At 38.1% G+C, this 26,542-nt stretch overlaps 1 protein-coding gene across 1 annotated transcript in view; it reads right to left on the bottom strand.

Moving 5' to 3' along the window:
- GALNT5 (polypeptide N-acetylgalactosaminyltransferase 5) overlaps positions 1 to 24,988 on the bottom strand; it is a 49,535-nt gene extending 24,547 nt beyond the window's left edge. Inside the window, exons 1-3 of the mRNA XM_081260878.1 lie at positions 23,036 to 24,988; positions 6,773 to 6,939; positions 5,192 to 5,311 (exon numbers count right to left, since the gene is read on the bottom strand). Of these exons, the coding sequence (XP_081117004.1) occupies positions 5,192 to 5,311; positions 6,773 to 6,939; positions 23,036 to 24,480 (1,732 nt within the window). The 5' untranslated portion in view covers positions 24,481 to 24,988. The remainder of the gene's footprint in view (positions 1 to 5,191; positions 5,312 to 6,772; positions 6,940 to 23,035) is intronic.
- Between the last annotated feature and the right edge of the window lie 1,554 nt (positions 24,989 to 26,542).

Below are 26,542 nucleotides of genomic sequence, written 5' to 3'. Positions count from 1 at the left end.
TAGCTGACTGATTATTTCCCAGATGACTCTTTCAGACTTCAGAGGGACAGATAATACCCTTACGCCAAAACAGGCTGCTTGCCTTCTGTTTCAGCCAGCATCCCCTTGGATTTCTGATCTCAGCCTTTCTGTTGCTTCCCTTGTCTTTGAATCTTAACAGGTAAATTTAAAAAAAAAAAATTTTAGTTGGAGATTGTCACAATGTCTTTTATATGGTGCTGAGGATCAAACCCAGGGCCTCATGCATTTGAGGCAAGTGCTCTACCTCTGAGCTACAACCCTAGCCCTTAACAGGTACATTTTTAGGGAAGAACAGCTATCAAGGCCTTTTAGATTCTTGACTCTTCCTATGCAGGAATGCCTTTGTTCCACTTTCAGACATTTCATTTTAAAATAAGACTCAGTTCATTATATTTTCTCTCTGTTTGGCTAAGGTATTCCAGAGAGCATTTCTGCCTGGTATCTTAGCTGATCTCTGTTTTGCATGGATTCTTCAGGCCCTGAGCAGTCTCTGGGTCATCTCTGGGTCATCTCTTGGTCATCTCTACCTATGAGGGCTGGGAAGCACTCAGGGAGCTTGAGAGGTCTCCATAGGCCAGCCAGCCCTATTGAAAGCCTGTCCCTAAATTACATCTTCAGCTAAAGCTGGAACAGGATCCAGAAGCACCTTGAATCCCCACAGGGATCAGCGTACCTCAGGGAGCTTGGATGTGTCCTCAGACAAGGCTGTTACTAACCCCATCACCCTTCACCTTTCTGCTTTTGTCCAAACTTTTAAGCATTGACTCTCCACTAATGCTACTCAAAGTGGGGGTCATAGACCCTGCTATCTACAGGAGATGGGAACAGAAATTGAGAACAAATGGTCTGCAACTTTAAGCAATGTGCCAGAGGAATTTATTAATTTACTGTTACACATAAATAAAATGTTAATACATATATATATATGTATATATACATATATATGTATGTATATATACATATATACGTATATATGTATGCATATATACGTATATATGTATATATACATACATATATATGTATCAACATTTATATATATAATTTAGTATCCACTGGAACTGGTTTCAGAATCCTCTACAGATACCAAAATTCTCAGGTCCTCAACTTGCTTATATAAAATGACATAGCATTTGCATAAAATGTACACAAATCCTTGTACTTTTAAGATTATCTCTAGATTACTTATGATAACTAACACAATACAAATGAATAAATAGCTGTTATTATTTTATTATTTAGGAATAATGACAAGAAAAAAGTCTGTACATGTTCTGTTCATATGAAATATTTTTTAAAAAAGTTTTTGACCCATAGTTATTTGAATCCATGCACACAGAACCCATAAGTATGGAGGAATGGCTACATATGTATGTGTGTGTATATACATGTGTATATAGGTGTATATTTATATATGTTTATATTTGCAAATATATGTTGTATTATGAAAAATGGTTTGTATACATCTATTTTTTATTCCTTTTAAGGTAATTTATTTTTAGTATAATTTACAAAGAGATATTTTGATAAGTATCTTTCTACTAGGTTGTAGCAAGGCAATTAAGATACAAATAGCTGTGTTTTTTTTTTTAGACAGAGATTAGTGACCCCTTAGTGAATTATTAAATCAATTTAGTGTGATTGTCCAGAATGTAAAAAACCAAATAATATTAAAAAGAAAATGTTGGAATCCATTGCCTATGTCATTTGATGAAACATCTACCATAGATATACATGTAATTATATCTGTGCAACACAAATCATTGTCAAAATAGTTAAAACTACTGCACTGAAATTGAGCTAATGTTTTCAATGAATGCATGAAAAACAAACTTATATTTTTACATTTGAGTTTGCTAAACTCAATGAAATTATTTTATGGATTATAATTGTAACCAACTATAATTTATTTTCATCAGGCTCATCTCATCTGGAGAGTGCCTCTCATTGTCTGACATTTTGGACTATTCTGGAGGTCACCATTAGCGTACTTTGTGCTCCATGTAGGCAGAGAAAAATCCTCTGTATCAGCAGCACATTTTTGGCCCTGTGTTTACCAACTTTTTCCATATGGATGTCTAATCTTCATTTTAAATCTTCATGGACAAAATCAGAATCCAACTACATTCACCAAGTTGTTCAAGTATTTTTTTTATTCCTCCCTTTCTCACTCTTTCACTTTTTATCTAATGATAAGTCCTACAGGCTCAATGTTCGTAATACACTATGACCTTTCCACAATCACAATGTATTATGAATCTGACTGCTTCCTCCAGCTTCCATGGGACCTTTCTGGTCCTATACAAGTGAAAGAGCATCCTAACTGATCTATTTCTTTTCTCATTTCTTTAATATCCATTCTGTACATGGTAGCCAGAGTGAGCTTTTAAAATAAAACCAGAAAATTAAACTCTTATATTTAATATCCTTCATGGTTTCATTTAATTTTGAATCTAATGTCTATACTCCTTAACTGATGCACAAAAATTTGCTTTTGCCTTGCAGTCCTGGTTAATCTTTTACCACTCTCTCCCAGTCAGCTCCTGTCAGGCCTAACGGACCTCTCCTTTACCTTGAATAAACTGAGCTTATTTCTGCATTAGTACATTTGTACTTATTGTTCTATTACCCTGGGAATGTTCTTCAACTTCAAAGTTATATAATAAAACTATTTCTTTACTATTTTTTCATCATTCATAGATAATTACATTCTGAAGGAAATTAAATATGGAATCCCATTTAATTTTTCCAAATGTAGGCTCTCATTAAGAATCTTAGTTGTCATTGCAATGCCAATTTTGGTGTGATGTATTTGTTGCTTGCTTAAATTTTCTACTGAAATGGGAAGAAGTTTGTTAGCAAATCAATGGGAGAAGAAGAGCTCTAAATTTAGGATCTAGTTGCAAGGAAGTAAACTCCAGGAGGAGATCATTGACCATGAGAACACTCTTGACTTCAAGTTGGTAGCGGTTAGCAGGAGGCCCCGAGTGGTGGCTAGATGCTGGGAGGCAGCAGGGAGTGGTAGACAAGAGCTCCAACTCTGGAGCCTGGGTGTTTGGTGCCCACACTAGCTTTACCATAATGAGCTGAGAGAACTTGGGTCAGTTGTAACTCTGCCATACCTCCATTCCCATCTTTAAAGAGAGGCAATAATTGTGCCTCTCTTCCAGTTATTGGAAGGGTCAAATTAGTTAATATAGTAAGTATTTAGAATGGTACCTGGCATATAAGATCAGCTGTTATTACAGGGTGCAGATCCCTCCGTAGAAAGATATAAAAATGAACACAAATGTTTGTCGTTATTTCTAGAATTCATTGACAGACAAAATTTACTCTGACATTCATTCCCCAACACCCATACACTAAAAAGAGGAGAGGAAAGAGAATATATTGCATTTTGGGAAAACAGAAAGAGCTATAGAAAGAACAGAGATAGATCAGAGAAGACCTTTAAGAATTAAAGATTCTGGCTGGCTGGCATGCAGTAATCCCAGCAGCTTGGCAGGATGAGGCAGGAAGATCTAAAGTTGAAAGCCAGCCTCAGCAATTTAGCAAGACCCTAAGCAACTTAGTAAGACAATGTCTTATAATAAAATACTTAAAAAAAAAAAAGGCTGGAGATGTAGCTCAGTGGTAAAGTGCCTCTGGTTTAAATCACTAGAAACACCTTCCCCCAAAATAAAGATACTGAAGTCTTCAAATACTGATGAGATCAGGTCAAAAAGGCTCAGGCTTATAATGGCTCAAATCTAAGTCAAGTTGAGCAAAAAAAAAAAAAAAAAAAAAAGGAATAAGATGCAATATATACATTGAATTTTTAAAAGCCACAAATTCATAGTATAGTGATGGAGGATACAATAGGAGGGGAGAAGGTAGGAGAAAGGGTAGGAGATAAAGATAAAGGAAGAGATAAAAAGGGAGGGACAGGGAGAGGGCCAGGACAGAGAGGTAATTCTTTATTACAAATGACTGTCAGGTAAAACAAGAGGAAGAAATTATTAGAAAACAATGTTGGGCTGGAGATGTGGCTCAAGCGGTAGGGCGCTCGCCTGGCGTGCGTGCGGCTCGGGTTCGATCCTCAGCACCACATACCAACAAAGATGTGTCCGCCGAGAACTAAAAAAATAAAATATTAAAAAAAATTCTCTCTCTCTCTCTCTCTCTCTCTCTCTCTCTCTCTCTCTCTCTCCTCTCTCACTCTCTCTTTAAAAAAAAAAAAAGAAAACAATGTTGCAGTTCTCAGTATAATTGGTTCAAGCAAAGATCATTAGTGTATCCTAAACCATTGTGTGAAACCTCACAAGAAATCAGCATATTCTCATGGATCAAAGTATTAACCACCAAGCAACTTTTTACCCTCAAGGAAAATATCAAGCTGTCAACTTCTTAACTGTTTTCAAAGTTAGTATCAGTGACAGTGGGACAATCTGAAATTACGTACCTTTTTATATGAAGCAGTAAGAAGTACACGATTCTTATCACCTAATAGTAGATATTACTATGTATATATTACTCATACAAAAACATTTAGCCTGTAACATTTAACCTTCTGCACTCTGTAGGTAATATGAGGAAATAGAAAATTTCAGAACACAGAAAATCATATAAACAAATACCCTGGACTATTTTTTTAAAAATACTATTTTTAGCACAAAAGATGGCACTGAGTGTTCTAGATTGATAGACTAAGGAGACCAAATAATACAGTGTATGAAACTTAATTAGATCCTGAATTTAAAAAAATGTTTGAGAGCAATGAGAAAATTCAAAAAGAGCATTTACAAGTATTAGGCATTATTTAGGTATAAAAGTTATACTTATTTAAGAGAATATTCCTATTCTTCAGCAATGCCCATTGAAATACTTAGTGGTACAGTATCATGTTGTCTGTAAATTTCTTTATAAAGTTTCAAAAAAGTTGTGTGTGTGTGTATGTATGTGTGTGTGTGTGTGTTCATGGTTGTGTGCACATGTGCTCATCTTTCTGGGTCTTTGTCTGTTTAGTGCATAATGCACATATTCCAAAAGGTTAAACATTGGTAGAATTGAGTGATGGATATGTGAATGTTCAATGTATTATTCTTCTGAATTTCCTGTATGCTTGAAAATATTTTAAATTAAAGCAAAAATATAATGAAAACCAAATAAATAAATAAATAGAGTAGCTTCTTACCTGTTGCGTTCTGTGCTCCTGCCAGCCTGGCTCGTATTAAGCCATGTCTCTCCTTGAGGTGAAGAATCCGAACTTTTGGAAACTGAGACATGTATTTATCCAAATTATCTTTTAGGTAGTCTACATAAGAGTAAGGAAAGACAAGGAGAAACGTTAACTTTGTAACTGGGTCTGCACCCAGATTGCCTCTGTAATGTCAAATTCCAAAAACTGAGATTATTATGGTCACTAAATTTTACTGTTTGGGTTAAAGTTTTATTTTCTGACATAATTTTCTTGCAAAGTTTTATTTTTTTATATCATTTTCTTGCAAAGTTTTATTTTCTGATATCATTTTCTTGTTCAATATTATAAGCCTCTGGATTTCTCCAGCAGCAGGAGAGAATTTAAGCAATGCGTGCAAACTGGAAATTTTGCAAAAGAATCTGGTGGGGCTGTGGTCATTTGCCACCACTGCCCTTCCCTGCATGGATATTCCCTCAGTCAAACATTTTTTTTTTTATCTTTTTAGATATTCATTGGGGGATCCAGCTAAAGGAACATTTTTGGATATTTTAAAGATATGTGGTTTGCAGCACTTCTGGGTACAAAGAAGCTATTGGCAGCTGTACCAAGCAAGAATGCCTCCCAGGAATATTTTGCAGATCATTTTCCTAAAAATTTTGTATTATTTTTTCTGAAGGAGGACCCTGAGAACTATGTAAATTCCAGGTCCCACAAAATCTGGACCTACCTTTCAGAAAGGAACTTTTTACTGCTTATCTAGATACCATTTTTCTGTTTATGTTTCATGGCCACTTCTTAAAGTTTCAATCAGTTTTCCTGGGGCATCACATTGCTTCTTGAGCTTGGTGTGATTAAGGCTAAACTGTTCTAGAAACACTGTCATCTCTTTGCTATTTTCTAAAATTTAATGAAATAGGCTGTGTTTTTGGAATTTATAATGTGGCAATAATTGAACCTGTGAGACCACTCATATACACAAATTGTTTGAAAACCCCAAGAGTGAAATTCTTCATTATAATAAACAACAACAAATGTAAAGATGGCAGTGGACTCTGTTTTTGAACTCTGTTGAAACCACATCTCTCTGGTCCCACTGGAAATGAATTTTTGGCACCTTTAACTTGACACTTAATCTGCCCTGAGGAAGAAGAACAGGATCTCCAATTCTTTGTTTTCCATAGAACTTAATTCTAGTTAACTCCAAGAGGAAAATTATTCTATTAACATGGGACTTTTGCTTACTAGATTCTATGAAGAAAGTCTTATACAATTGTAGGGAACATTTCTGGACTCTGATATTCAAAGTGCGCATCTTCAGAGAGCTGTAGTTGTAAAATCACTTCTATGTGTGTAGGGGACTCATAAGTGAGGAGAGCCTGAGGTAGGTAGCTGAACAAAATTCCAGATGAGTTCAGGTCCTACAGATGCTTAAACTCATGCCTCTAAGTCTCCACATGAAACAATGATTTAGAATTTTATGAATTTTATCAAATTAACTGTAATTTTGCTATCCAACCTACTATTGCCTCCCACCAAATGTCGACATTTCAGAAGAAAGCTTGAGTAGTTTAGTACCTTTGGTGCTAAAGTCATCAACCAGCACAATCTCCTTGATGAGGTGTGGAGGAGAGCGGTTGAGGACACTGTGAACGGATCTCAGGAGAGTGGACCACACCTCATCCACGAAGCACATGATCACACTGGTAGTTGGGAGGTTATCGTGAACTAGTTGTTCTGCACACCTGGGTCAGAATAGAAGCAAAGTATAAAGATGAAATCCATAAGATGGTTTGAGAATCATTATCACCACAACACACACAATCATCTATTTATACACATATATATTTACATATAAATAATCATTTTAGCAAGTGTCTTTTCTTGGGGGAAGGGGTACATGCAAAATAAAAGAGCAGCAGCAAAATAACCAGTAACCAGTAGCAGTAGTTGCTGTAAAGAACTAGTAATGCAAGCCAGGAGCGCTTCCTGTGAAGGCAAGAGGCAGAGAACATAGGGACTATTCATATCTTCCTTAAGCTTTTATGCTCCATTTCCTCATCTTCAAAGTGAGATAATGGTCATTCACAGTTTCATAAATTAGTGATGATGGTTCAGAGCTAGCATAGTTCCTGGCACAGGAATTCACTAAATCTAGTGTTGTGATCATTATTAAATTATATACCAGAATAGAGCATTTCAAGGTTTTTGATGTTGCTAAGTAGTTTATGATTACCCTTGTAACTGGCCATCCGCCAAGTGCCAAAGGAATGTTCTTTCTTCTACTCAGCATGTAAATGCATTTATGGTATGATATTTATGCACCAAATAATTATGATGTTCCAGCTTCCCTCTGTATCTGGAGAGTCCTTGCTCAGACTCTGCTACAGAGTATACATAGTTGAAGTTACATTGCTGGCATAGAAATGAGAGCAGGCTAGATGGGAAATGGTGGTTTTCCACTGGTCTCAGGTCTTTTCCATGATCTGCAGTTTATCCTTCCCCATTGCTGGCACTGTTCTAGGTCCCACCTGTTACTCCTTACAAGAAGGCACCCAGTGGAGCCTCACAGAGAGCATTTGCCATATTTGCCATCCCACCAACACAATTCCTCTTAGTAATAATTAATGATGATCATAGATAAATATTATAAACACTGTGCCTCATTCTGATTTAAACCTCTACTGTCATCCTTCCCCATTTTACACATGAATGACTGAAATAATGGAGAAACTAGTTTAAATGGCAGAGCTGGGACTGAAATTCTGATCCAGTCTGGCTCCAGAAGCAACCATTCAGAAAGTCTTAAGTCTACAATAAAAGCAGCTGCTTATAGATGTGACATTTGTGAGAACTGATGCCTCTATTGAATAACATAATTATACTTTGTTTATTTGATAAATGACAAATAGAGAAGAGTAAAAATCATAATAGAACAAACCACATTGGCTTGATACTTTTGATAGCTAAGAAAATACTATTATGTGCATGTAAATTATTAGTTAATTATGTGTGACAGTTGCTTGAGATAAATATTATTCGATACTTCTTCAAATAGAAAAAAATGAAGAATGAGAAGTTAAATGACTCACCTGGTATCATTCATCTAGAATGCATATGGCAATGGGAACAAATGGTTCTCATTCTACTGCTCTATGCTGGTTTTTCTGTAGTAAGTGTATGGGTTTGGGAATTAGATGAATATGTGCTCAAATACCAGTTCTCCCCAATTATTGGCTTTATGAAGTCATATAATTTCTTTAAACCTTAGTTTGCCAACTATGAAGCATAGATTTAAAATACACTTGGCATATATCTGACTCACAGCATTTGCTCAAGAGATGGGTGGCAAATCCAGTTATGCCCTGTAATATCGATGGGTGGGTATCATAATAACCAACAAAGCCTTAGGAAAATGTACCTATCCAGTCCACAACCTCAGAAAACCAATTCAGAATGTTTGCATAGTGTCTGACAATCTGTGTCTTAAAAAACAATAAACAAAACTACATGAAAAATAACAAGGAACAGAATAAGAACTCAAAAGGCATTGATAGGCTAGTTGGGGCACTTATGTTCTAATCTAAAAATTGATTTATTCTCTATATTGTTTATGACTGATCTTAAAGTTAAATGGAGGGTTTAACACTGGTGCTAAATTTTCAAGTGGTGTAAAATCAAAATAACATTTTAATCAGGTATCTTGATCTAATGATCAGGTATATAGTGTTAACATAAAATAGCAGACTGTCTAAACTAATCTTAACCTTATTCTATACAAAATATCTATGAATTGACAATCTGAATAATATTAGATATCCCTGACCTCACTTAAGTGCCATATTAGTTGCTTGTGGCTGCTGTAGCAAATTAATAAAAATCCTGCTCAATAGTTCCCTCCCCAATTCATCTCTTTCCTCCCACACTTTACTATGGACAGAAAAAAAGACACAGGTCATACCTTGAACACTTTGCTTGGTACTCTCCTTAGCTAAAATATTTATCACTTGAAAGTTCTGCTAATTTTCACAGGACAGGCACAATTTATTCAGGCTTCCTGTCACTACTGAACACACCTTGTCTTTCCTCCAGTTCCCAATAATTTGTTCCACATTTCTTTTTGAACCATAGCAAAAAGCACTTACAATGCTCATAGTTCATATTCACAGAGATAATAGAAACTTCCTTATTTCCTTCTGAGCCCACACAAATAGTATGTTTAGCATCCATTTTCCTACCAACGATATCTTCAGGATAATCTATACTTTTTCTTACATGATACTAAAATTCTTCTAGCTTCTGTTTATCTAATACTCAATTGTATTTCTTTGGCACAAAAGATCATATCCAGTCTTTTGCTACATCAGGTAATATTAACAGGTCCTGGAAGTAAGAAGTAAATATATCTTTTTTTGGGAGGGGGGCATTTTTATCAGTCTGCCTCAAGTATTTAATAAAGTACAAAATATGGAATTTTTGAAGGCAGATGTATCTATTATTTCTTTTAATATGTGGCTACCCCCCTTATATCTCAAACAAAGGTAGGTTTACATCGATTTTACAGAATTGTTAAAGTACACCTTCTTCTTCTTCTCCTTGAAAAAACTACCTTTGGAGCTTCTATGAAATTTATGAATTTATAAAATGAAACCCATGAAAGGGTTAATTGACAAATACCAAATTATGAATCATAATATTAATACTTAATTTTATAAAAGAACAAAAATTTTAAAAGAAAAGAATATGAATTAAATGATTGGAAGTTTTTTAAGTGGAACAAGACAGGGATGCCCTCTCTCACCACTTCTATTCAATATAGTTCTCGAAATACTGGCCAGAGCAATTAGACAAAAGAAATTAAAGGCATTAAGATAGGAAAAGAAGAACTTAAAATTATCACTATTTGCGGATGATATGATTTTATACCTAGAAGACCCAAAAGGGTCTACAAAGAAACTACTAGAGCTAATAAATGAATTCAGCAAAGTGGCAGGATATAAAATCAACACACATAAATCAAAGGCATTCCTGTATATCAGTGACAAATCTTCTGAACTGGAAATGAGGCAAACCACCCTATTCACAATATCCTCAAAAAAAATAAAATACTTGGGAATCAACCTAACAAAAGAGGTGAAAGATTTATACAATGAAAACTACAGAACCCTAAAGAGAGAAATAGAAGAAGATCTTAGAAGATGGAAAAATATACCCTGTTCATGGATAGGCAGAACTAACATCATCAAAATGGCGATATTACCAAAAGTTCTCTATAGGTTCAATGCAATGCCAATCAAAATCCCAACGGCATTTCTTGTAGAAATAGATAAAGCAATCATGAAATTCATATGGAAAAATAAAAGACCCAGAATAGCAAAAGCAATTCTAAGCAGGAAGTGTGAATCAGGAGGTGCAGCGATACCAGATTTCAAACTGTACTACAGAGCAATAGTAACAAAAACAGCATGGTACTGGTACCAAAACAGGCGGGTGGACCAATGGTACAGAATAGAGGACACAGAAACCAATCCACAAAATTACAACTATCTTATATTCGATAAAGGGGCTAAAAGCATGCAATGGAGGAAGGATAGCATCTTCAACAAATGGTGCTGGGAAAACTGGAAATCCATATGCAACAAAATGAAACTGAATCCCCTTCTCTCGCCATCCACAAAAGTTAACTCAAAATGGATCAAGGACCTTGATATCAAATCAGAGACTATGCGTCTGATAGAAGAAAAGGTTGGCTCCGATCTACATATTGTGGGGTCGGGCTCCCACCCATAGCACAAGAGTTAATAACTAGAATCAACAAATGGGACTTACTTAAACTAAAAAGTTTTTTCTCAGCAAGAGAAACAATAAGAGAGGTAAACAGGGAGCCTACATCATGGGAACAAATGTTTACTCCTCACACTTCAGATAGAGCCCTAATATCCAGAGTATACAAAGAACTCAAAAAGTTAAACAATAAGAAAACAAATAACCCAATCAACAAATGGGCCAAAGACCTGAACAGACACTTCTCAGAGGAGGATATACAATCAATCAACAAGTACATGAAAAAATGCTCACCATCTCTAGCAGTCAGAGAAATGCAAATCAAAACCACCCTAAGATACTATCTCACTCCAGTAAGATTGGCAGCCATTATGAAGTCAAACAACTACAAGTGCTGGCGAGGATGTGGGGAAAAGGGTACTCATGTACATTGCTGGTGGGACTGCCAATTGGTGCAGCCAATATGGAAAGCAGTTTGGAGATTCCTGGGAAAGCTGGGAATGGAATCACCATTTGACCCAGCTATTGCCCTTCTCGGACTATTCCCTGAAGACCTTAAAAGAGCATGCTACAGGGATACTGCCACATCGATGTTCATAGCAGTACAATTCACAATAGCTAGACTGTGGAACCAACCCTGATGCCCCTCAATAGATGAATGGATAAAAAAAATATGGCATTTATACACAATGGAGTACTATGCAGCACTAAAAAATGACAAAATCATGGAATTTACAGGGAAATGGATGGCATTAGAGCAGATTATGCTAAGTGAAGCTAGCCAATCCCTAAAAAACAAATACCAAATGTCTTCTTTGATATAATGAGAGCAACCAAGAACAGAGCAGGGAGGAAGAGCAGGAGGAAAAGATTACCATTAAATAAAAGGGAAATTGCATGGAAATGGAAGGAGACCCTCATTGTTATACAAAATTACATATAAGAGGTTGTGAGGGGAATGGGAAAAAAATGAGAGAAATGAATTACAGTAGATGGGGTAGAGAGAGTAGATGGGAGGGTAGGGGAGGGGGGATAGTAGAGGATAGGAAAGGTAGCAGAATACAATAGTTACTAATAGGGCATTATGTAAAAATGTGGATGTGTAACCGATGTGATTCTGCAATCTTTGTAATGTTTTGAATAACCAATAAAAAAAATAAAAAAATGTGCTTGGTTGCATAATTAACAACAAATGGGGGACAATTTTGGAACTAGAAAAGATTTAGATTCTGAAAATTCTTTTACAATTAAAAAAAAAATCTCTAATGTAAGAGATCTCTCTCGCAGTGACCATCAAAGGCCAGAGCCATGAGACTGCAGTTTCACAGGTAGGAAGGGACAGAGCTATAGCACAAGGAAAAAGAGCCAACAGTGTATGTAGGAATGGAGAATATTCTGAAGACTATTTTCCGGGAAACTTAGAAAGGAAAGAAGTTGGAGGGTGGGATTCAGGGCAAATCTGTCACCTGTGTTCCTTTCCCTCTCCTCAATGGTGAGGAACAGAATCCTACTTATGGGCTCCAGGGAAGGGGCGGAGAGAGTTGAGAGCTGACACCACGCACCCACCTCACCCCCCAAAAAAAAGAAAAAAGAAATCAGTAATTGGTAAGATCATTAGTGAAGTAAGGTTACTTTACTTTTTCAAACTTACAGCAGCAGTTTATGCAATTAACCAGCCTAATCTCCCTCATTCACTCTTCCCACCACCCCCCTGCTTTTTATTTCCTGTTCCCAAGAGACAAGACATGACACTTTCTGAGTTCTCACCCATCACTGGCTTTTCCTTTTCAATTCCTTAGTTTTTAATCTTTCATAATTTCTGATAGAAGATTCTCAGAGCTGGTTCCTGGGCTGTTTTCTTCTGTGTATGATGTCACTGGATGATCCCCTCTGGGCCTTCAGTTTTCAGTATGATAATGTCTCAAATTTATATATTTAGATGAGATTTTACCTCTGACTCCAGACTCATGTATTCAACATGATGCTTAACATCTTCCCTGCATGTCTCACACGCATCTTACACACAAAGTATCTTTAACAGGAATTTTGATTTCTCCCCACCCAGAGTAGCAGGTTATCTACACTTTCCCCTCTCACTACCCACCATGCTTTCCTCATGTAGATGCCATTCTAGACATCACACTCCTCCTGGCTGCAAACAAAAGGCATCTATCAACTCTGCCCCTAGTTTTGCCAGAATACATCTCAATTCCAACTTCTTTAAACTTCCATATCTCCCCCACCCCATTCTTGAGTTTTCTCCATTTTTCTCTAGGATTCTGCTAAAGTCTCCTGATAGGAGTCTATTTTCTCTTTGCCATATCCTTGCCACTTTCCTTCTTAAATCCTTCAGTCAATCCCTATTGGACAAAGCAAAAAAAAAAAAAATATATATATATATATATACACTTTACCTAGCTATCTTGGTCCTTGGTCCATTAAGTCACAATCCCAGCCCCTCTTCTATTATTCTCTGTTACAGTCACTTTTGCTTCTGCCATAATATTGACTTATCAATTTTCTTTCCATTTCTTCTGCATCCAGATTTTAGTGAGTAGAGGTCAAATCTGCCTTCTTTTCACATTACCACAAGCTTCTAGCATGGATGCACATGACAAACATTTGATAAACATGTACTGAATGGATGAGATGGAATGAAACTTAAATTTAAAGCTTAAATAGTGGAAGATTAGATATTTCTCTCTGAGATAGAAAAAAAAACGGTGGTAATGTAAGCAGATAAACTTATGTGCAAAGGATGAGAAGCTAAAATGCTTTCCAGCTCATATTGGAAGGAGTTTTTTTGCTAATGAAATAGGGTAGTGGTTGAGGAGAATGGAGACTATTGGGACAGTCAATGTGTACAATGGGAAAGAGTGTTAGCCAGGGATTTTTTGTGGGCCACTGGGCACTTTCATAAAGTTGGGGATGCAAAATTTTTGTCAGAATACCTGACAGCCTGAGTACAGGATGAGATGAACGAAACTGTTGGATTAATCCAAATGTAGATGTTATCATAGCAGTGAGGCAGAAAGAAAAGGTTGGCAGAGGATTTTGAGGGGACTGGTATATGGTGGTTAAATATTCCACTGTGGCTCTGGGTGCAGAAAGAGGAAGTAAAGCTAAGAGGAGTTTAACAACCGAGTGAAGGGAGGGAATAGAAGAGAGCAGTGTCTTCCTATGATTTCACATCTCTGATTTTATAATGTAATTAATAACACACATTTCACACTTCCATGTTTTTTGAACATTTGTCTCTGAAAAAGAAAATCAGTTCTAAGAAGCAAAGCTCAGCTGCACAAATTCTGTGTGAATCAACAAGACTAGCTATGAAGTTTTGAGTGTTGCTTTATGGTTAAATTTTGGTTGGTTTAGATCCAGTGACAAATCAAAATACATTAAGAATTAAATAAGTAGATCTCCAATTACCAAGTGTCTAAACTTTCTTTATTCCCACTGTCTCATGGTACCTCAATTTCATCATTAGCAATCCATATGAGGAGATCATGGAGAATTCCATTAGATGATACTATCCCAACAAACAGACTCTGCCAATGGTGACAAACAAGTATTTTGGATGTGTTTAAGGAATCATGTTGCCAAAGGCCTTGGGGGAGATGATGGGGTACAGATCATGCTATTGGCTGGTAAGAGGCAGGTTTAAAGGATAGTGAGGAGGGATGTGAAGGAAATGCTGGAGGTTTCATCTACAAAAGTTCATGGTGTACCTCAGTTTGGGTGACGGGGATAAGAGCCTGATTTCCTACATTCCAAGCATGTTAATCATGTTTTCAGGTGTCTTGAAAAAAAAAAAACAGTGTGTTTTTTCTTTTCCTTTTTGTAAACAGGCATAATGGGTCAGACCAGAAAGTTCAGATTATTAACTGTTGTATCAGGCATCAAGTTTCATCTAGTTTCCATAGGTTGTAAAAACCATTTCAAGTTTTCCTGCATTGACCCAAATGAAGTAAACTGTCTCTGTGCCTATTTTCCCATTGTAAACTTTGATTTCTGTTACATTATGGTAAATAAATTGTAGCTCAAGTGAAATCTATTTTAAATGCAAGATATTTCTAGATGTGTAAACTTTGTTGAGGTTAAAAATTCATATTTTTATTTCATATGCACACTTATTACACAAATTAGGCATGTAGAGTCTATGGGTGCTGTGCTCTATTTAAAAAATTAACCCAAACTGCTTTGTTAGGAGGAAGTCCAGGTTTTAATTACTATAGCCAATCCAATTACTCCAAACAAATGGGGACTCTAATGTGGAGAATTTCACCATCCCAAACACAGCAGAGATATGATTATGATAGGACAGAAAGATTTTGGACTTGAGGAAGAAGGCAAGGGACTGAACTTTGAGTCCTTTTTGACACTGGCCAGATGGTCATGGTCAAGTCACTCACCAGCCTCCCCAGTAGCACACTTCCCTCACTTTTAAAATGAAGTTTATAATGTTGATATCACAGAATGAGAATGAAGATTTGAAGAGATAATGGATAAAAAATATCTTGTAAGCTTCAGGGTAAAAAGCCCACATGAGACTCATGATTCCCCACAGTGTGAATATGCACATTTTGACTGGGCACCAGGCTCTTTTCCAGTGTAGTTCTTTAATCGGAATCTATCAAGTACTCAATAATTTATGAGGAAACTCAGAAAGGATGTGCTTTACCCTTTCAGTTTCTGTGTGCTAAATGTTCAGCCACTAACCTGATTTGAATGCACCCTATCCAATAAAGAAGGATTCAAATCAGAAGATTGAGGAAGCAATAGCATTCTCTTATTTCTATAAATTTTTCATTTTATTCCAACAGAGCCAAAAGATATAACAGGGGTCAAGTCTCAGTTTCCTCGGGTATGAACCAGAAGGCTGGGAGAATAATTCCTTAACTTCAATTGGCAATTCAAATGCAACCTTGATGGGTGTGTTCAGGGCCTTCACTTCTCAAGCTTTGGCATCTTCTGGAGCATCAGGAGAATCAAGCATCCAGCTCTACCTAGAATTATATATATGTATATTTTCTCCAAAACTTTATAGAGTTACTGGGCTTCTTTGCGTCTCACTGATAAGAGGGTAGAGTGATATAAAAATGTTGCTTTAGTGTTTTGTTCTTTCTGGTGGATACTGTCCCCGATGCTCAGTCAAAATCCCCTGGCTCCTGAGAACATTTAAGTCACACTCAACACCCAACTCCAAAGGCTTTGGCCACTGATATCAAGGTTGCTGAGGTAAGGGTGTATCCATCAGAGGGACTGAACTCAGGCTTAGAAATATAAACCATCATCATCAACATTCAATACTTTAACAGTAGTCTATTTTGAGTAGGCAGCTGTTAGGGTGAAACTGGGGTGGGAGGGAGAAGGTCAGGAGGTGGTGTCATGTGATCGTAACAGTCCTGGGTGGAAGTGAAGGCACTTTGAGGGTGGTGCTCTCTCTCCTGCTGTGTATGACCTAGGGCAAGTCACTTTCCTCCACATACCTTCTCTGTAACACAAGGGACTACCGATCACTTCTGAGTCTTTATGTAATGTTAATAGTTCATGACTTTCTGTGCCACATTAGCTGTGTTTACCTTTACACACCCCTGACTTAGGTATAAGGAAGAGATCTGTCTTAATTTCTTCCAGCGTCATATGATTATAAGTAAACAAAGAAAGGAGGCTTTGTAGCCTGTGGAGAGAGCACTAGAATTAGAAGTTGAGAAATTTTCTTTTGAATCTCAAATCTACTCTTAGGTTTCTGGGACAGCAGATATATCATTTGCTTTTTTACAGTCTCAGTTTTCTACCAGTAAAACACATGAGACTAAGAGAATTTCTTTCATGGAATTGCTGTAAGAATTGGTAGAATAAAGGCACACTCACTCATGTGTAAAAGTACACACACACACACACACACACACACACACACACACATCACTGCCTGGAACATAAATACACATTTCTTTTGTGTGAGCATTATGATGCAGCAGTTGTAGACAAGCGTACCATACTTATTGGCCAAGGGAGGTGCCGGTGATGATAATAGCCGGGTAGGAGCGAAATGGGTTATTACTGAGTGAAGAATCCAAAGACTGCTGGTTGGGGTTCAGCCCTGCCACTGTGTGCTGTGAGATCTAGGTCAAGTTACTTTGCCTTTCCCCATGTATTTCCCCTCATCTGTGAGTTTGGCATACTACACATTTTTTTTTCAAAGTACTCTGAAAAGCTCCTTTCATTTTTAAAAGCAAACAACAAGGCAGAGCAACTAAATCTTGCTATTTTCTCTGTGCATTTTGACCCTTGTGCAAAAAATGTAATTTTCCTCCCAAGAAGTTCGGTTCTGAATGGGTCATCCAGAAGAGCCTGACAGGAAGTAGTTTTCTAGGACAAGAGGATCCAGGGCAATATTACATCAAGAATTTGATAAAATTAGGCTGATGGTTAAATTGGGCCCTGGGTTAGATGTGTGAAAAAAGCAGTGTGAATAGGTTGAGAGTCCTACATTTACTAATTACTCTCTCCCAGGAGTATTTCTAGGTCTTTGACAGTATTTAGGTAATTGAGCAATTTGAGTTGCTTTAGCATTTCTCAGTTTTACATTAATTAGGTGCTGTTTACCTGTTTTTTTCATTAGTAACAGATTTTTTTTTTCTTTTTTACATCTCTCTCCTCTGATTATCTTTCTGTTGTTCCTCTAGTTGTGGGAAGAATGTAATAAATAAAAGTATCCAAAGGCTTAGTAATGAACTCTTGGCTATATTTAACCTTTGCTATGTTATGGTTTAACTTTCACCTTTAAACAAAATTTTACTTTTATTTCCTGCTCTCCTATGTGACTTTTCAGTGAAACAGAGCACCGAGTTGCCCCAACATACACACACATACTCAGAATTGCATGTGTGTGCATGTGCACCCCCTCATCATCACACACACACCACTGCTTTGCTTTCACTCAAAGGGTGAATGCAGGAAAGAATACTTTTAAGCCTATATTGTGAGATTTTTTTCCTACTACTCTGATGGATTCTAAGAGAGATGCCACAGCTTCTCTTGTTAATTTTAGAAAATGTTCTCGAATCACTATCAATCACAAAAGCAGTCTCATTTCATCAATTAACATTTTCATCCCATGTAAAAAAACAAAAAAAAAATGAATTTCATTTAACTTTTTCTTTCTCCTATTCTGATGGATTTTTAGAAGCCTGATGTCTGGGTGCATACATGATCTGTTTATTTTCTTTCTTCCAGCTTCTCCACCTCCTCTAGCAACTTGTTAGTTATGTTTTTTGACCCTGGTAGAGTCCAAATTAAGGTTCCGGAAAGTTTTCCTTTCTCCTCAGTAATTTATACTGGTCTGTGGCAAAGGCACAGTGCTATCTTTTGCTTTTCATACGTGCTGAAAGAAAACTCTCCTTAGCTGTGTAGGAAGGAATCAAATTATTGGTTGATAGTCCCAGCTTGGACTAAGAGAATAAAGGCCCACTTTAATTGCTTCATTGAGGAGCTTGCCAGAGTTCTGTAGGGAATGTGGAGCATTAAGCTAGGCGATCAAGTAGCATTATGATGCAGCAGTTGTAGACTAGCATACCATACTTATTGTACTTTAAATGTTGGCAGCAAACATTTTTTTTTTGTGTGTGTGTGCATGTGTGTGTATCATTTTTCTCTAAATTCAGAAACAGGAAGTCCACTCTTAAAGTAAGTCCATTTGTGGAATTCCATCTTGACCACCTCTGCAGGCTAGGAGACAAGTTTTTTCCAAGTAGAACTGCCCCATGTTTTTGGATAGGACTATATTTCAGCAAAGTGTGTGTGTGTGTGTGTGTGTGTGTGTGTGTGTGTGTGTGTGCGCGTGTGTGTGTGTGTGTGTGTGTGTGTGTGTTGATTGTTGCTGATAGAAACAAACTTCAAAAATTAAGAGAAAGAACTTAAAGTCTTTTTATAAGAAAGAGTTTTAAATATGGGACTTATAAATGACTGCCAAAGAAGTATTTTAAGCATATCTTGAAATAAAATATTCTAGCTGGGCACAGTGACTCATGCTTGTAATCCCAGTGGCTCAGAAGGCAAGAGAACTGTGAGTTCAAAGCCAGCCTCAGCAACAAATGGAGGCCCTAAGCAACTCATAGAGATCGTGTCTCTAAATAAAATACAAAAACGGGCTGGGGATGTGGCTCAGTGGTTAAGATCCCCTTGCTTCAACCCTGGTACCAAAATAAATAAATAAATACACAAACAAATAAATAAATATTCTAAGCTACGATGAAGTTGTGCTGTCTTTATTGACTTAAAACACTCTTATAAAATAGAAATAGATTTTTCTCCCTTGAAAATCAAACATTCGATTTAAAAACCAAAACAATAACAAAATATGAACTAATGAATAAACATGAATTAATAGATCATAGTGTTGAACAGGATACATTTATCTTACATCAGATACTAATATACTCTATATATTCAAAAAGGAAAATTGGAAAGTCCTTAGTATATTATAAAATGACTGATTGCAAGCTTTACTTGAATTTCCACCTTTCATTTATTCTGTTAAAATAATTTTCAATTTTCTATAATTATTTCAGAAAAACATACCTTTTAAATCTGTATTGTACAAATCTGAATCTTTGGAGCACACAACACCATGTTCAGGGATAAGGGAGTACAATATGAAGTTAAGTGTTGAAGTTTATAATTTTACTGAGAGGGAAATGCTCCAGCCTCTAGTTAGTGAAAGGAACCCAACCAAGTGTTTCAGTAACCAGGAGGGCTGCCTACTATGTTAAACCTCATTGGAATTTAGAGGTCACAGTCATGTCATGGTCCAGGTGGAGGTAGGTCCCTGATGGACTTTAGGATATTGGTGAATTAGCATGTATGGAGAGAAAAGGATGAGAGCCATGTAAGGAGTGGGAAGGAGGCTGTGGAAAGAGACAAATTATAAAAATACCAGGGGAAGACAATGAGCATCATGCGTAGGAAAGGGTCAAGAGACTGACTTTCCTTGTGCTGAGGGCTCACATTGAAGAAAATGGCATATACCTCATGCAAGAGCCCCCGCTGCAAGCGAGAGTCAAGGACAACAGTGGAATGGGTACTGCGCACAACACTGGCAGAAAGGAGTGCTTGTGCTGTGGAAAAGGCCGTGAGGGTGCATCTCAACATTTTAGGCCAGTTCTTTGGAACTCAGGAGGGAAAGGAGGAGAGAGCAGGATTGGAAGAGAGAGTCTGATTCTAGAACTAAAAGGGGACATGGTCCTGGCAACCCTGCCTGTCTCTTCTACCTAAAGATAATCTTTGTTCTAATAATTTGGTTACTTCATTCTCAAAATGGTATTAATTTATAACTAGTTATTATCTTTACTTAGGGGAAGTGAGTTTAAATGAATATAGCAAATCTTTGGTTTTTATTCTTTTCCTTCAATCTATATTCAATGAACACTATGGTATGCTAGTTACTGTGTTACTTAATCTATAATGGCAGATTTGGGGATAATATAAAAGTCAGCAAGGATGATATTCCCCCCAAATTTTTGAATTTCAAGGTTGCAGTAGGCTATATTGGAGCTAATTTTAAGGTCCATGTTTTTATATATTTTTTTCTCTCTCTCTTAAACACACACATACACACACACACACATATTTTTGGACAATTTTCTCCTTATGGTGATGTTTAAAATCTATTATATTAAAAATCATATTGTGTGTTCTGGTAAGACATCTCAAATACATTTTGAGCAAGGCTGAAAACAAATAAAATCAGTTAAAACATTTGACTCCAAATCTTACCTATACAATGAACCGAAAGGTTCTCATTTCCATTTTTCTCCAAAGTTTATCTATATGAATATATAATATGCATATATTTATAGTCAGAGTGTTTGGGCAAAGGAAAAGAAAAAACAAAACAACAAGAAAATATCCTTTTTAAAGAATAACACAAAAGGGCTATGCATCCTCTCACGAGTCCCATTTTAGTCTCTCTCCTGGTTGGCCTATCTCCTCCATCCTGTTGGAGTACAGCATCAGTCAGGTAGCTTGTCCAGAGCTTGAGCGTATTTAGCCAAGGTGGGTTGTGTGCTAAAAGGGAGGGGCCTGGCCATGTGCTCTCTGACTCATCCTCTTAAGCACACATGTTCATTTCTGCTATGGTTGGGCAACCTTCTGCAGAAGACAGAACCTGACTGTGACTTTTCTGGGCTGCAATGCACCATTTCCAAATTAGAGAAACTAACAAGCACTGGCAGTCATTGAGCCTTCAATAAATCACATGGGTGATAACATCATTATTGCCAGATTTTGGCCCACACTCTGGCCCTTTCTCCAGTTTGGAGCTGGAACTTGGACTTCTGTGCTGTCTGATTCTGCCCCAGGCTCCAGAGCAGTCTGCAAGGGCCACTGAGGGCATATTAAAATGAAGCTGCTTTAATGACTACTTCATTCCCTGGCATTCTATGTTCAAAACTAGCATATACAACCCTGCGGTATACAGGAATTCAGAGTCAAGTTGGACTAATATAATTTGTAGAATCCTTTTCCTGGTGATTGTAGTCGGGAGGTCAGCAAAAGATGAGAAAGTACAGCATAATTCTGAGCGTGAATTGTAATCATTTCTGTTGAATTACTAGCTTTATCATCACTGACAATGCCACTTCCCAGGGCCTCAGTTTCCTCATCTGTAAATGCTTTTGTGTTCTCCTTAAGGCTGTGCATATCAGCAAAGTAAGGAATATGAATGACACAGTCCTTGGTCTTAGGCAGTTAGTATGTGGTCGACAGTTATTTGCCAATGCCTAGGAGGTTGATAATGACCTCACTATAGCTGATATCACATCAAAGTACTCCTCATCTAAGATGAATAAGGTTCACTATCTGTGCCTCCCTCCTAGTAAAGTGAATGAACAGTACCCCTACTACCTAGATTACAAAGAATATCTTTCTACAAAAGCCAAACAAGGCCACTGTTAACCCTCTACATGTGCCACATCTCAATCTTGACATCCCCTAATTCTAAATTCCAGGCAAATGTTGTTTAGCTCAGGGAATTGCATATGAAGGCATAGTCGGAGCTATGTTATCCATTAATGGTCATCATATGGCTACAACCTACCCCCACATGTAAGTGGGCTAGGAAGAGCCAGAAATCCAACTATTTGATTCAGAAATCCAAATATTGGTGATTTGATGCTGCCAATGATGACGGAGTTTTAGGAATTTCTTTGAGGAACTGGTTCAGGCCAGTGCATTGGGCAGCAATAGAGCTGGAAAAGTGACATAATTTATGAGCATCCTCATCAGTTCATTTGAACTCTAAGACCTGCCCCTCCTTTCCAGGGCTTTTGTGAAGTTCACCCATGTATACATAGGCTCCTCCTATGTGGTAAAACTCTACCAATAAAAGTGATTGCTGTTATTATGTTCTTGTAGTTTTGCAGGTGCTTGCTAGTTATTGATGGACTTTTCCCAACACTGTTACTCCTGTGTAACTGAACTCCTGAAATGTCTACCATCCTTACTGACAAAGGACATTAAATTTTAGGGAATAAAGTCAATTTTTTCATTGCTGTTATGGATATCACTATTCATGAGTAGGCAGAATTCTGCTGGTTGAGATATAACTCTAAGGAGGTTTATAAAATTTCTTATCTATGCACATTTCCCAGATATATTCCAGACAAACTTTCCAATAGTTAAAATTTCCAAAATTGAGAACTTACTCCAATGTCAGTGTTTTAATGGAGTTACACTTCAAGCTCCACCATTCATGTATACTTTATTGTGAGTTGAATTCATCTAGTTATTTTAATAGATTGCCAAGACAGGGAAGGAAATGGATCCTGAGCTAATAGGGGTGAGGGCCAGAGAAGTCAGCTTAGAAACAGAACAAAATGCAGGTACTGGTATCAGAAATTTTCACTTTGTGAATGGTAGAATATTTGTCTAGTATCTAATAATTGCTTTTTCTCTAGTTCTGAGTGACAATAATTCACACAAAATTATCTAGAAATAAATGTTTCTGTATATAAGGCCAAATACCTAGGACTGAAGAAAGAAGAGAATGAGCCTTACCCAGCAGGTCTTGTGTCTTCAATGGCTCTGTCCACTGGGATCAGATCACTAAGGTAGACGTTGAAGTTTCCTTCCTTCCATCTTCGTTCTGCCTCTTTCTCCTTTCCAGGGGGAACAACCACAGGACGTCCAAACTGACCTGGAGCTTTAGGGTCTCTTGGAGAAAGTGTCACATCTACTCGTAACACTTGGTGCATCCCCTGGTGTTCAGTTGGAGGGGCTTTTGTGTGACTTTGGTTGTGTTCTGCATGCTGTGACTTGGTAGTCGAGTTGATTCTTGCAGTCCCCAGTCCCCCTGCTAATTCTTTTTTGTTTTGAGACACTGTTGCCCTCTGTGAAGCAAGTGAAGACAGATCTGCCTCGCTCCTGTTCCTGGAAATGTGTTTCTCTTGGCCTCCCCCCAACACTTTAGGTAATATAGTTATGGTTTTAGAGTTGGAAACCTCGTTGGTGTTTGTCTTTAGTTCCTCCTCTTTACTTACAATCACAACATGACTTTCAGGGAAGTTGAGTCTCTTCCCCTGAGCCACTTTGACTCCATCATGCTTTGGCATGCCTCCCAACCATGTCTTATTCATAGATGGCTTCTTTAAGTGACTGGAACTGGCAATGAACTTGAAAAAAGGAAGACCCTTATTGACTTTGTGTTTATTTGCATTTAGTTCTTTGCTCTGAGTCACAGTTTGTTTTAAGGCTATGGCTTCCCTAGATTTGGGCACTGATGAGCCACCAGGGTGTGTCCTCTTGTTTGCTACTGCTTGTGATTGCTGCTTTGCTCTAAGAGTGATGGTCATGTTCAGGGCCCTTTCACCTGCTGGTTTTGATGTGTCACTGCTGAGATTATGACTCCTCTGGGCCTCCTGTTTTACACTGACAGGTCCTGTGTGTACAGATATTTTGGCTAATGGAGTTCCTTTTGCCACTACAAATGGGGTTTTCCAAGCCCTCTGAGCTGTTGTCTGATTTGATGTCACCCGATGGAAGAAAATTTCAGATTTGCTGTCTCTCCCCTCCATCTTCTGCTTGGTAAGGGTCCCTGTGAGGTTCTGTAGATGTGCAGGATACCACAAAGGTACCACTTTGTCCCTTCCCAGGTTGTTTTTCATTTTTCTTTGCCTCTGTGTTGGGTCCAAGTGATCCTGAAACTTGTGCACACTGTCCTCAGTCTTTCTAAAATTGTCTTTGCCCCAAGCCCCCTTACTATGTCCCCTCTGGGGAGGCCTCGTCTCTTTGAGGCTGCTGTAAAGGATCTTCATTTGGTCTGGCTGCACTCTGAATCCTATCTGCTCCCTCCTCACGATATCTTCCTTGAGGAGGCGAGTGTTGATCTCACTGAATGAGAGGCGGAGAGCTGCCATGTCAAAGAGCAGCCAGATGACAGAAGCCACAAATATAAATGCCAAGACTCGCCCACTTCCTCGGAAAAACTTTCGGATCTTGTTCATTGTACAAAGGCTTCCCTTGCAGCCTGCCCTCCCTTTGAGTCTGCTTACCTGGAGTGGAGAAAGAGATGAAGTAGCAGCAGCAGCAGCAGCAACAGCAGCAGGAGTTGCCAGAAAGCAAGCACCCCTTCCCCTGAACACAGCAGGAAACAGCAGTCCAGGGGGAAAGCTCAGCTCCTACCGCCTGTCAGTCTCTGCCTGCGTGGCATTACACAGCAGCGCATCTGTGCCTGCTCCGCTGGCCCTGGCTAAACCCTGGTAAACACTGACCTCAGGTCACTCCGGGAGCAGACAATTGCAGCCACAGGACAGTTCAACATATCACTTGTCTTGTCTCCGGGAGCCCATGTCCACCTTTCTACCAGCCCAAGAAAAGGAGGGGGCCGGGTTGGGGCTGCAGTTTCTCTCCTCCCAGTTCTCGGCTGCTCGCTGTAACTCAACACCACTTCTCACAAGGAAAACATTTCAAGCCATTACCCAGAAAACTTCATTCAGCTTTCACCTTCCTTGTTACATGAGTGTGTGTGTGTGTGTGTGTGTGTGTGTGTGTGTGTGTGTGTTTTAAGGGCAATTAAACAGAGAGCAAGCTATCTAACTTGGAGGGCATGTGTTCCTGGTTTGTAACCCCACCTACCCCACTCCTGCTCTTTAACCCTGTGGTACCCAGGTGCTCTAACTTTAATGTTTCATCTCGAAGAGGTTAATAACTTCAAGAAGGGGTGCAGCAAATACTCACTATTGGAGGTGGATGTTTACTTATTCAGAAGGTTTCCTGGAGGGGCAATAAAAATATTTCTTTGTAAATCAAGCCATTCTTTTCTCACCAGTCCATCTGTTTTTATTACTGAACTTAATAGACACAAACTTAATTTGTCATATTGCTCTAAAAGTTTCTAGGCACTTTGCTATGGTCTGAATGTTTGTGAGCCCACCAAATCCATATGTTGAAAACCTCATTACCAATGTGATGGTATTAGAATGTGAAGCCTCTGAGAATTGATTAGATTATAAGAAGCCCACCTGAATGGAAATAGGTTCCTTAGAGAAGAGACGCTAGAGAGCTGCTTTGCCCTTCTGCCAAATGAAGAAGGCAAGAAGACACCTTTTAGGACAAGGAAAGGGGCCTCACTTGTCACCAAATTTTATGGTTCCTTCATCTTGAACTTCCCAGCCTCCAGAACTCTGAGAAATTAATTGATACTGATTAAAAGTCACTCAGGCCATGATATTTTGTTACAGCAGTTTGAATGACATTATCTGTTTCAATTATTATCTTGTTATGGACCAGTCACAGTTTGAGGATTGTATCAGGACTTGGACTAGACCCTGAGTGACCATGGTAAAGTGATAGGACAGTGGTTACCACACAGACTTTACATTAAAATCACTTGGAAGGAATTCCTCCAATCTCTGATTAATAAGGAGGATGTAGAAAGGAAGTCTAGTGGAGTAGAGGAAGAGGGAGCAGGGGATGGGAGGGAAAGGGTATCATGAACTGAAATCAATTTTCATGCATGTGTGTGTTTGTTGGGATGAACTCAACCTATGGTATGTAATCCTAAAACTCTAAGTTAAAAAAAGATGATAGTTGATCTGTACATTTTTGGGGTGGTTTTTTTTTGGTACTTGTGATTGAACCCAGGGGCGCCTAACCACTGAGTAACATCCCCAGCCTTTATTTTATATTTTATTTAGAAGCAAAGTATTGTTGAGTTGCTTAGGCCCTTGCTAAGTTGCTGAGGTTGGCTTTGAACTCATGATCTTCCTGCCTCAATCTCCAAGGTGCTGGGATTACAGGTGTATGCCACTGTGTCTAGTTCATTTTTTATTTTATTTTGGTTTTGAACAATGTCCAGGCAATGTATAAATTTGCATGTCCCCTTGATTGCACTAAGAGATACTCTGACAGCTGGTAGCGCCTTATTTCTTTACTGTGGGGGTGTTGCTGGATGAGATTTGTATTTGAACCTGTGGAGTGAGAAAGAAGAAACTTCTTCACCCGATGTGGACAGGCCACACAGCATCCAATTGGTTGAGGGCTCAAATAGAATTAAAAAACAAATAA

This window comes from Spermophilus citellus (genome assembly GCF_964194105.1).
Source record: "Spermophilus citellus genome assembly, chromosome: 11".
NCBI lineage: Eukaryota > Metazoa > Chordata > Mammalia > Rodentia > Sciuridae > Spermophilus > Spermophilus citellus.
The sequence above is the reverse complement of the archived record's forward strand: the minus strand, read 5'-3'. Positions and strand labels throughout refer to the sequence as shown.